At 53.2% G+C, this 10,977-nt stretch overlaps 4 protein-coding genes across 4 annotated transcripts; 2 read left to right on the top strand and 2 right to left on the bottom strand.

Moving 5' to 3' along the window:
- Positions 1-98: 98 nt before the first annotated feature.
- SAM50 (SAM complex subunit SAM50) lies at positions 99-2,310 on the bottom strand (the record flags this gene model as incomplete). The annotated part of the gene is made up of 8 exons (XM_076681579.1): positions 99-274; positions 356-668; positions 751-834; positions 907-1,021; positions 1,098-1,183; positions 1,251-1,475; positions 1,538-2,251; positions 2,308-2,310. 8 exons carry the CDS (start codon positions 2,308-2,310, stop codon positions 99-101), a joined length of 1,716 nt encoding a protein of 571 aa, XP_076531305.1.
- Positions 2,311-2,545: 235 nt separating this feature from the next.
- JCM15063_000598 (J domain-containing protein) lies at positions 2,546-4,848 on the top strand (the record flags this gene model as incomplete). Its single annotated transcript, XM_076681578.1, has 7 exons — positions 2,546-2,935; positions 3,002-3,220; positions 3,285-3,904; positions 3,994-4,149; positions 4,241-4,368; positions 4,449-4,541; positions 4,637-4,848. The coding sequence occupies 7 exons, from the start codon at positions 2,546-2,548 to the stop codon at positions 4,846-4,848; spliced, it is 1,818 nt and encodes a 605-aa protein (XP_076531304.1).
- A 157-nt stretch (positions 4,849-5,005) lies between these two features.
- JCM15063_000597 (uncharacterized protein) lies at positions 5,006-8,072 on the bottom strand (the record flags this gene model as incomplete). Its single annotated transcript, XM_076681577.1, has 12 exons — positions 5,006-5,441; positions 5,512-5,690; positions 5,790-5,866; positions 5,944-6,032; positions 6,110-6,279; positions 6,345-6,412; positions 6,481-6,702; positions 6,768-7,211; positions 7,274-7,431; positions 7,493-7,663; positions 7,727-7,955; positions 8,039-8,072. The coding sequence occupies 12 exons, from the start codon at positions 8,070-8,072 to the stop codon at positions 5,006-5,008; spliced, it is 2,277 nt and encodes a 758-aa protein (XP_076531303.1).
- Positions 8,073-8,502: 430 nt separating this feature from the next.
- Positions 8,503-10,766, top strand: JCM15063_000596 (uncharacterized protein; the record flags this gene model as incomplete). Its single annotated transcript, XM_076681576.1, has 9 exons — positions 8,503-8,618; positions 8,685-8,893; positions 8,952-9,041; positions 9,101-9,343; positions 9,408-9,549; positions 9,618-9,817; positions 9,884-10,116; positions 10,184-10,369; positions 10,440-10,766. The coding sequence occupies 9 exons, from the start codon at positions 8,503-8,505 to the stop codon at positions 10,764-10,766; spliced, it is 1,746 nt and encodes a 581-aa protein (XP_076531302.1).
- Positions 10,767-10,977: the final 211 nt, after the last annotated feature.

Here is a 10,977-nt window from a genome sequence, read left to right as displayed (position 1 = left end):
CCCCCCCCCCCCCCCCCCCCCCCCCCCCCGCCCCCCCCCCCCCCCCCCCCCCCCCCCCCCCCCCCCCCCCCCCCCCCCCCCCCCCCCCCCCCCGGTAATCACAGGAAACTGAGTCCCAATCCGAATTGAACGCCTTTGACCACTCCTTCTCCTTGTGCAGCGACGATTGGAACTCCAACGTTGACTTCGACTCGAACGAGAGAGTGTCTGTACAAGAGTCCAAACCCGGTCGTGATTGAAGGAGGTTGATTGAACAATCTTTTCAAACTTGAAGCTTGATATCCCGAAAAAAACAAATTCAGTTTCTTTTCTGGCAGAGGGGGGTCATTCGGGGGGAATAGGGGGAAAACCTTACGTTGACGAGCAGAAGAAGAAGTATCTACGAGTTTGCCAGCATTGACAAACACGTGTCCTTTGAAACTGGGCCAACTCGCTCGAACGGGAGTGATCAAACTCGCTCCCATGGCCCAGTACGCCGTACCTCCGACATAATCTCGATTGTCTCGAGGTCCGAGCGTGTTGGGTCTCAACATGCGTACTGAAGTTGGACCTCCCAAATGGAACCGATCGGAGAGGAGCACGTTTGAAGGTCTTGGGGTGGTGGAAGACGAAGACTGAGGTTCAGTAGCCGGGAACAAGAGTCCTGATCGAGTACCGAACGAGACCGACTGTTTCACACAGAGTCATCTCCTCCGTGAGATCATACTGGGCTGAGACTGCGACGAAAGTTCGAGGGAGAGAGAGACTCACGTATCCGTTTCCAAGAGAACGAGAGATTGAACTCTCGTGTTCAGATTTCAAGAAGTTCGCATCTCCACCGAGACCCGCATATTCCTGAGAAAGAAAAAGCTACATCGTCAATTCCTATTCTTGAGAGAGGTGAAAAAGGCGAGAATTGAATCGAACCTGTTTGAGTTTGAGGTAGAACCCTCGAGTCGCGATGAATGGATCATCTCTCGAATCTCTCGTAAACGTGTGAGACACGGCAGATTTGACACTAGGTCCCGCCGAATCTCGTACACTTTCGGGGGTTTTGTGGGCCGCAACAGTCAGCATTTTCCCCTTGTTCCGATCAACGAGAAAGATCAACAACGTACGACATGGAAGCTGAAGGGGCGACTTGACCGATTTGTCTCAACACGGCTTCGTACGCGAATTCGTGAGATCCAAATGGACTCAGAGTCTGCTCCAAAAGAGTCCATCATGAGTGGAACTGGGGACGACATTATGAAAGAGAAAAAGCTGCGCACCCGTAATCTCGCCAAAAATCCTTTTGTCGATTCGTTGCAACTCGCAAAGTAGTTCAAATCTCGTTCGGCCGAGAAAACGGACAAGTCGAACCGAGTTGATGGAGACGCGTTGACCGGGGTATCGAATTTGACTTGGAACGCGGATTTCGTGCGAGTACCGAACGAAACGTTGGCTTCGATCGTCTCTCCGCCTCCGAACGCGTTGCGAATCTTGGCAGTACCGGTCTGTCGGAAGGACGGATCAGGCAGGTGAAAACAATGCGAGAGAGAGAGATGGGAAAACTGACTGCGTTGCCCTCACCGTCTCCGACATCGGTCGAGGTGCGTACAAAGTACTTGGGCTGCTCTTGAACGTTGAAGACGAGGTCCACTTCGTCCTTGTGACTCAGGACGCTGTCACTCTTGACGATGGTCGGAGTGATCGAGCCGGGGCGGAAGATGTCCAATCGCTCGAGATGATCGGTCAATTGGCGAGTCGTCTGGAGGAGAGACTTGAGGGTCTGGTTCGAAGGCGAACTCGTCGAGGGAGTTGGGAACGTCGAAGCGAGGAACGCGGGAGGGGGGATCGGAACGAGGTACGGGGCGACAATCTGGGACAAGAACCCAGGACGGGTCGTCTTGGCACCGAGGAACCGAATCGAGTTGAGTCTCAAAGGTACGTCGAGGTTGTCGTGAATGATCTCGGCGAGGTGTTTGTCGACGCGTTCCTGCTCGTGCTCGAACCGCCGTGCGAGTCGTTGTCGCTGCCACGCTTCGGCATCCTTGACCTGTTCGTCACTCAACGAGATCTCGACGGCTGCTGTTGCCTCGCCTTGGCCAGTCCATGGGCCTGCGGAAGTGTCGGGAGTCGGGATGAACGGTCCCTGGACGGTGATGCGAGTCGGCTCGACATACTCGGGCTGGAACACCTTCGCTGCATGCTCTGCAGGACTCGGGCGAGTGCGCGAGGTGTCGGCGGGTGCAGTGCTCGCATCCGAAGATGAGGACGAGGAAGTCGCGACCTGACGTGAACCTCGTCAACCGATGCTTCGATTCAGAGTAGGGAGAGCTGACCGACCATCTAGATGACGAACTGCACGAGCCTGATGAGCGATCGACACGGGAGGAGGACAGAATAATGTTGATTCGAAGATGATCGCTCAACTTTCTACCACTCGTCTGCTCGAGACTGTTCGGACGGGGCAACCCCATACGATCGCAGTCGACGCTTGGAGCACGTGGTGAACGTGCCCTTTGGATCGCTCGCCTGGTCGGATTCGCCCCCTCTCCCCACTCCGACCGTCTTGCCGCCCGTCATGCCGTACTCCGACGACTCGATCGAGCACTCGACCGCGGAAGAAGTTCCATGGGATCGTCAGGAACCTCTCTTTGGCGACACGCGCGACCGAGACGACGAAGGTGCCGAGCTCGAACCAAGCGACTCGCTGTACTCGATCCTCAACCTCGCACGCGACTGCACTCCAGATCAGATCAAACGCAGCTATGTCTCTCTCTCGCGCATGCTGCATCCAGACCGCCACCGCGACCCCAACCTCAAGCAAGCCGCCGATTCGAGGTTTCAGGCGATCAACCATGCGTTCGAGGTCTTGTCTGACCCGCGCAAGCGGGTCATTTACGACGAACTTGGACACGAAGGACTGAAATCGGAACTCGAAGTCGGACCGAAACTCAAGTCCGCGCAAGAGGCGAGTCACATTGGTACTCTGGGTTTCAAAATCGCGCGCTGACTTTTGCCAGTCTCCAATTTCCAGCTACGGGCAGAGTACGAGAAGTTGAATCGTCAACAGCTCGAAGCAAACCTCGAGAGTCTTGTCCGGTCGCGAGGAGAGTTGACCGTCACGTCTGACGCCCGCGTCATGCTTCTCTCGGACGAAGAACGGATAAAGTACGGCGGACCCAAACAATTCTCGTTGCTCGATCGGATACAGAGTGTCTCGACTCGACAACTGTTTCTCAAGCATTCTTTCACCGTGAGAAACTTAATCCCTCTTCTGGTCGACCTTTGACTGAACCTGTCGGCTTTCTGCTGTGCAGACCCCACTCAATCCCGCCACCGCGCTCATCCTGACCTCTCAAATCGTCGCACGTCAAGGTGTCGGTGCTGGCAATTTCATCGTCAAACTGCAACACAACCCTTCTTCGAAACTCAACTTTGAACTCGGCACGACTCTCTTGCGACCTCGCTCCCTCACGTTCAAGACGACATATGCACCAGACAGCGACTCGTTCGCGCGTGTCGAATTCCTCCCGATCCGATCATTGGCGTTCCCAGAACCTCCCAAGTTCACCCTGACGCTCGGACGCAGGATCTACGAACATGTGACGTGCATCTTGACCCTGCGATCAGGTTCATACTCGTTGGGATCGTGGGGCTACGCTTCCGCTCCCGCCGTATCCGACTCGACCTTGTCGGTGGGGTTGCAACACACGAACGGGTGGGCCGCCGAACTCACGTCGGGAGTGTTTACTCAACAACTCTCGACTGGATGGGGTACGACAGTGTTGAGTGGGTTCAAACTCGGGGTCAACGCGGTCGTGACGAGTACTGGAGCGATGAGTGTTGGATGGACCGTCGATCGGAGAATTACTGAGAATGTCAAGACTGGATTGGGACTCGACGTCGCCGTCAATGGAGCCATGACGCTCAAGATCAGGTAAATCACCCTCTCTCTAAGTCTTTTGCGCGCATGACTTGCCGAAAGCTCGTGCTGAAATATTTTTCTCTCTCTCGTTTGATGATTAGGATCATGAGATTGGGACAGAGAATCACTTTGCCCATCATCGTTTCAACTTCGCTAGATCCGAAATTGTTCACGACTCTGACTCTACTCCCTGCAATCGGAGTCGTCACGACAAATCATTTCCTCCTCGCTCCTAGGAAACGGAGAAAACTTTCTTCGTGAGTTTTTTTCCAAAGAATTATCCGACTTCCTCCTTGACCAGGTTTGATCGCATTCGGGCGGGGCTTATACTTTCCTCTCTTGGAACAGGAAATTGAAAGAGTTGAGAAAAGAACACGAAGAGTTTATTCGTGAGAAACGGGAACAAGCGTTGCAAGCTCAAGAGTTGGTCAAGGATCATGTCACGAAACGAGTTGAACAAGAAGAATCCAAGAATGGTTAGAAACGAACCCTCTCGCTCTCAAACCAAAATGTTGCTGCGGCTTTACGGACATGGTTTTTTTTTCTATATATACAGGTTTGATCATTGATCAAGCAGTCTATGGAGTTCTCGAATCGATCGATGACAAAGTCGAGGATCCCATCGAACAGAGATTCCTAGACGTGACCCGTAAGTACCACATCAATTTTTGGAAAGCATCAATCAAAACTGCGTATTGACCCCTGAATCCTTATTTTGTCCTCCCTTACCACCCGAAAATCAAGTCGCTCTGCAAGCGCTCCTCGCACCGAATGGTTCACAACTAGTCATTCCTTCGAACCGTTCGAAATCGGCCTTGTTGGGATTCTACGATCCTGCGATCGGAGAGAAGAAACAGTTGCGAATCAAGTACCGGTTCAAGTCGAAACTCCACGAAGCAGTGTTTGAGGACAAACAGGCCGTAGCACTTCCATTAAGAGAACATTTGATCGAATGAGGGTGAAGGTAATGCATTTTGGATATAATCATCATTGTGCAAATAACAAAGAAAAGGGAAACCCTTGTTGAACGAGAGAGAGACGGAAAAGTATTTGCGAATGACCAGAAAACTATACATCCTGAGTGAAGAAAAAAACGACACGAAAATTGTGAGATCAGGAAAGCTCGATATACACAGCACGACTGCAAATCTTGGCGACTGCATCTGGGGTCAAGATGATCGATTGAGTACCATCGAGCAAAGCAGCTGGACCTTGAACGAGTTCCCCAGCTTGCAAATTCTCCAACAAGAAGATGGGGACCTTCATCCTACCCGTTTCTTCAAAGTACATGTCGCCAAGGTTCTGTTCTCGTTTGAGCTCGACGTTGACCGGTCGGAATTCGAGTCGGTCCGCTTCTGCTAGGGTCGATTCTCCCAACCCTTCGTGAGATTTGCCGATCCCTCGAATTCGAATGTCGTCGACCATGATGGATTTCGAATCGAGCAAGAATCCAAACTCTTCTCGGTACGCCGTTTCGAACGCGGTGTGGTAGTCGAAAGATCCATCCAAAGGTGCGAGCGTCATGATCGAAGTATCGGAACCATCGTACCTGAAAGAAGTAGAATTTCGAAAATTAGTTTTGAGTTTGTGTAATTAAATATGCAGGAATGAGACCTTACCGCATGTTGAGGTACGGTTCAATCTCGATCATCTTGTCTTCAAACCCTTGTTGTTGTAATTCCGCTTTGACTTTGGCGCTGAGTCTCTCGATGCGAGCCATGATCGAAGGTCGAGAGGACTCGTTGTACTCGGTCGCACATGGTTCTTGTTGTTCGTACGCTCGGTTCGACAAAGCCATCTGCGCAAAGTGAAGGCGTCGAACGGCGTCAATTCGTGCCAACCCGGTTCGAGCCACTGACGGGTGAATGGGAAAAGGAGAAAAAAATATGATGCGTACACCGTAGGCAGACAAGATGGAAGAGTGTTGATGAATGATAATCTTGGTGATGCCAAGGTTTTTGGCAAGCTCACAAGCTGTTAGCGACACAATTCCCATTTCGTCAGCAAATTCTTGTCATGGAAGAATTGGGAGAGACAAGGACGAGCTTCACCATGTTGACCTCCGGCTCCTCCAAACGCAGCGAGCAAGTGACTGCTCGTCTTGAACCCACGCGCTTCCGTCAAAGAACGAACCGGTCGACTGTGGCGCACGAGAAACATGAATCAGGTCGACTGCTCGATCTTGGTCACCAATCGGTTTCAGAAGGAAAAACTCACGCCATGACCTCGTTTGCAACCTTGATGAAACCGATCGCAACTTCGTCGATCGAGAGCTCCTTGCCTGTTCCGTGCTGCACGTTGTACGTGTTGATCTCCTTTCGCAGCATCTCGAACGCGGCTACCGACGCAGCGAGATCGAGAGGTTGATCCTCCGTCTTGCCAAAGATCTGCAAGGTGCAAATTGGTCAATGGAGGTGGTCTGCAAGTCTTTGAATTAGACTAAGGCACTGACCTTCGGGAAATGATCGAGAGAGAGCCGACCGAGCACTAGGTTGGCATCAGTGACTGCGAGAGATCCGCCTGTTGATGGAGAGCGAAAGTCAGCAATAGCTTCGGCCGTCGAAAATTGCTGTTGTGAGATCACTTGCCTTTTCGGTAGCAGACGGGTCCTGGGTGAGATCCAGCACTGTGAGGTCCACTGTTGAAGAGTCCGTTCTTGAAGGTGAGGAGTGAGCCTCCTCCAGCGGCGACCGTGTTGACGTCGATCGAAGGCGAGAACAGCGAAACACCAGCTGTGGTCGACTCGAACACTGTCTCGAATTGACCCGCGTATCGCGAGCAATCCGTACTCGTTCCACCCATGTCGAAACCTGAACAGCAGCGGTCGCATGAGCACGGCGCTTCGGATTGGTCACGATTCATTCAATGGACGTACCGATGACAGGGATCTGGCGCTCTTCATCCCACGAGGTTTTCGCGCAGCCGACGACACCTCCTGCAGGGCCTGAAATGACACTTCGCAAGCCGGAAAAGTTGGCCACCTCGACGAGGGTACCCTCCGAAGTCATGAACTCGACTCGAGCGGCGCTCTTGCCCGTCTTGAGGTCATCCTCGAACCCTTTGAAGAACCCTGCGATGTATTCTTTGAGGACGGGCGAAAGGTATGCGTCGGCAGAGGCTGATGTGCCTCGCGGAACCATCTTGATCTGTGGCGAGAGCGCAGACGAGACCGAGATTTGGGTGAAGCCGATCTCTTGGGCAATGTCGGCAACGATTTGCTCGTGTTGAGGGAATGTGTAGGAGTGCGCGAGACAGATCGCAATGCAGCGGATGCCACGATCGAACAAAGCTTGGAGGTCGGTGTGAATCTTGGCAGAATCTGGTAAGATTCAATCGATTAGTCGAAAATGGTTATGCTCGAAGACATGTGGGAAGACGCACCAGGTTTGCGCAAAATCTCGACTGCCTCTCCAGAAACACCTTGCACGATGTCTCCCTTGTGTGCGCTTGTCACTTTTCCAGATTCGTCAAACTTGACGGCTTCTTCAGCAAAGCGAGGGTTCGAAGTATATCCAACAATCGTCACTCGTTCGTCGATTCTGCTCGAGAAGCGTCATTAGGTACGAGCCAGATTTGTGTCGAGTCAGAGAGACAACCTACTCTAGCACCTCGTCGAACAAGACCTCCGGTCGTTGGATATTGAGTGCAAAGATGTCAGGTCGCGACTGGTTTCCGATCCGAAGCAAGTCGCGAAAGCCCTTCGTGACGACAAAAGCGTGCTTGGCACCCTTGCGCTCAAGGAGAGCATTCGTCGCGACGGTCGTCGAGAGCCTGGGGTACAAGCGAACGTCTCAGTCGAGAACACGACTCGACAGAAGGCAATCAGGCTCGTACCGAATGTATTCGATTTTCTGGGTCGGCAGCTTGGTACCGCGGGGGTAGGCATCTCCAGTGACATGCTCGAGGACTCGTCGGCATGCTTCTGTCGGAGCGTCCTCGTAGTTGCCCGGATCCGATGACAGCAGCTTGAACACTTTCTCCTTCCTGCCCTGTTCGCCCTCGACTCGCCAGCTGCACCAGCAGTCTGCGAACGTTCCTCCGCGATCAATCGACACTCGAATGGCTGTGACGCGACAGGACAAGCGTCAACGTGAATCCCGGATGATGCCAAGTTCCGGCGGGGGAACGATGGTGCCAGCTGCTCACAGTGGTCGGGAACCTTGGACATGATGTGCGGCATGAGTACAAGTCTGGGCAGTTGGTGGTGTGATATAAACAGGCGAGAGCTTGGAGGGAAACAAGCGAGAGGAGAGACCAAGTTTCTCGGATGATGTGGGCGACCCGAGGGTTTATCGCAATGCTGCTCAGGGGTCTCTCTAATGGGGAAGAACTCTGTGGGTAGTCCAACTGATTGGCCGGGGCGGGAATTGCAGTTGCACCGCGCTCGGTTCGAGCCGTGCAGAGTCTAATTCCGCCCTGCGCAAAGACCCGGAATCTCAATCGGCAACTACTCCCCACTCGTTCGCTTGCGTGTTTGCCCCACCAGATAGCACGCTTGATTCCGACGTCAGACAATCTCTGTCGAAACCACTTGACTTTCGACATCCGCTCTTTGACCTCGAACTCATTCGCTCGACTTGCGATCCTAAGTTATACTACTTCTCGCAATCATGGCAGCCGACAAAGCCGATCCTATCACGCTCGCACTCTTTGCGAATCGCTTCATGTCGATTGCCGAAGCGATGGGCAACTCGCTGAGACACACTTCTGTCTCGACAAACATCAAGTACGTACTCAATAGAAACATGCATCACACTTGCTCGTGCCTTTGCTGACGAAGCTTTCCGAGCAGAGAACGACTCGACTTCTCTTGTGCACTGTTTGATGCCGAAGGTCGTCTCGTATCGAATGCTCCGCATCTTCCTGTCCATCTCGGCAGCATGTCGTTCGCCGTCGCCTACCAAATCAAGACACTCGGCATCGGCAAGGACGCGCCTTCAGGCGATGGAATCTGCGAGGGAGATGTGATTTTGACCAACTCGCCGACCGCCGGAGGCTCTCGTTAGTCGCTTTCGTCTGACCCTCGGAGCAGAGCATTGACATTTCATTCCGCTCGCAGATCTGCCTGATATTACCGTCATTACTCCCGTGTTCGAAAAGGGCGAAGTGATCTTCTTTACTGCTTCTCGGGGACACCATGCAGATGTCGGTAAGGCAATATCCATCTTGCTGGAAACCCTGAGGCCCGGCTTATGTCCCTTTTCATAGGCGGTATCTCGCCCGGATCCATGTCTCCCTTGGCGACTACCATTTTCCAAGAGGGTGCCAGGATCGAGACTTTCAAGATCGTTCGCAATGGTGTTTATGATCGTGAAGGTCTCGTCAAGCGCCTCATTGACGAGCCTGCGGCATATCCGGGCTCGTCCGGCTCGAGATCATTCTCCGACGTCGAGTCTGATCTCAAAGCCCAAATCGCTGCCAACCATAAAGGAGTCTTCCTCATCAACGCACGTGAGTCGCATTCCCACATACCCTGCAATGCTCGAGCGATCTCCTGACCATCCTGCGTCAACAGTCATCAAGGAATGGACTCTGCACACAGTTCAGCGATACATGCGCTTCATCACCTTGAATGCCGAGAGTGCCGTACGCGAGCTCCTCAAGAGGACTGCAGAGAAGTCAGGCACTAGACTGCACGCCATCGATCACATGGACGAGTGAGCAGACTAAGAATGAAGCCTTGCCAGGAAACTGTCCGCTGATCCCGACCATTCTGATATCGCAGTGGAACGCCGATCGAGCTCACGATCGATATCGACCCGACAGCCGGTACCGCCGTGTTTGACTTTGAAGGTACAGGGTACGAATCTTGGTCGTCGCTCAATTGTCCAGTTGCCGTTTGTTCCTCGGCGGTCATCTACTGTCTCCGCGCGCTCTGCAATGAGCCGATCCCGCTCAATTCAGGATGTCTGACTCCCGTCACGCGTAAGTTGTCTCCCGTACACCGCTTTCCATCATGCGGTCTTTCTGAGCCCTTCTTTTCGTCGGCAGTCAAAATCCCCACCGGTACCATCCTGAACCCTTCCGAGACTGTCGCGGTCGTGGCGGGCAATGTCACCACCAGTCAACGGATTTGTGATGTCGTCTTGCGAGCGTTCCAGGCGTGTGCGGCATCACAGGGATGCTGCAACAACCTGACTTTCGGCAACGACGATTTCGGCTTCTACGAAACGATCGCTGGAGGTAGTGGAGCGGGACCATCCTGGCACGGAGAAAGCGGAGTGGTGAGTGAATCGTGACTGTCAACGAAAACAAACTTCCGATCTAAGCTCGCGCTGTCTCTCTGTGCAGCATGTCGCCATGACCAACACTCGCATCACGGATCCCGAGATCATGGAACGACGGTATCCCGTAATCCTACACGAGTTTTCGCTCCGACCGGGAAGTGGTGGCGATGGCTTGTACCGAGGAGGAGATGGTATCGTGCGAGACCTCGAGTTCACGATTCCGGACGTACAGGTTTCGATCTTGTCAGAAGTGAGCTCGTTTCCTTCTGTCTCGATCGAAGAGAACCATCATAGCTCACAGCGGCGTCTTTGTTCGACAGCGTCGAGTCAACGCGCCGTATGGACTGGCAGGAGGGGCTAGCGGAGGTCGAGGCAAGAACACTTGGATCAAGCAACGACGAGCACAAGATCGTGACTTGAAGGAAGGAGCCGGTCCTCGTCACATCAATTTGGGCCCTCGCAACTCGGTCAAGTTTGGGCAAGGGGATCGGTTCGTGATTCACACGCCTGGAGGAGGAGGATGGGGAACTCCGAACCAAGATGACTCTGGCAAACGAGCAGCAGAGAAGGAGAACGTTTCTTCGACAGGGTTCCGCGGGTTCATGGGTTCGATTGCTGAACGAGCTTCAGCGGCGCTTGGAGTCTAGTAACGCTCTCCCATTGGATTGTAGTCGAGTCTGGTGACGGGTCCGGGTTGTTCCGAGCCGAATGAGAAGGCCGCGAGGTTTTAGCTTTCTCCCTGTGAATATTACAATGCGTGCAATGAGCATTGAATACAATCACTTGGTGGTGGTCCCATAATGATGAGCACCTGACGAGCGGCCGATCAATGTTTCAGCAGCTGGTCTAAAATATTCA

Source organism: Sporobolomyces koalae, assembly GCF_050403365.1.
Source record: "Sporobolomyces koalae JCM15063 DNA, S_koalae_JCM15063T_v1_ctg78, whole genome shotgun sequence".
Taxonomy (NCBI): Eukaryota; Fungi; Basidiomycota; class Microbotryomycetes; order Sporidiobolales; family Sporidiobolaceae; genus Sporobolomyces; species Sporobolomyces koalae.
Note: the sequence above shows the minus strand (reverse complement) of the source record. Positions and strands in the feature narration are given on the sequence as shown.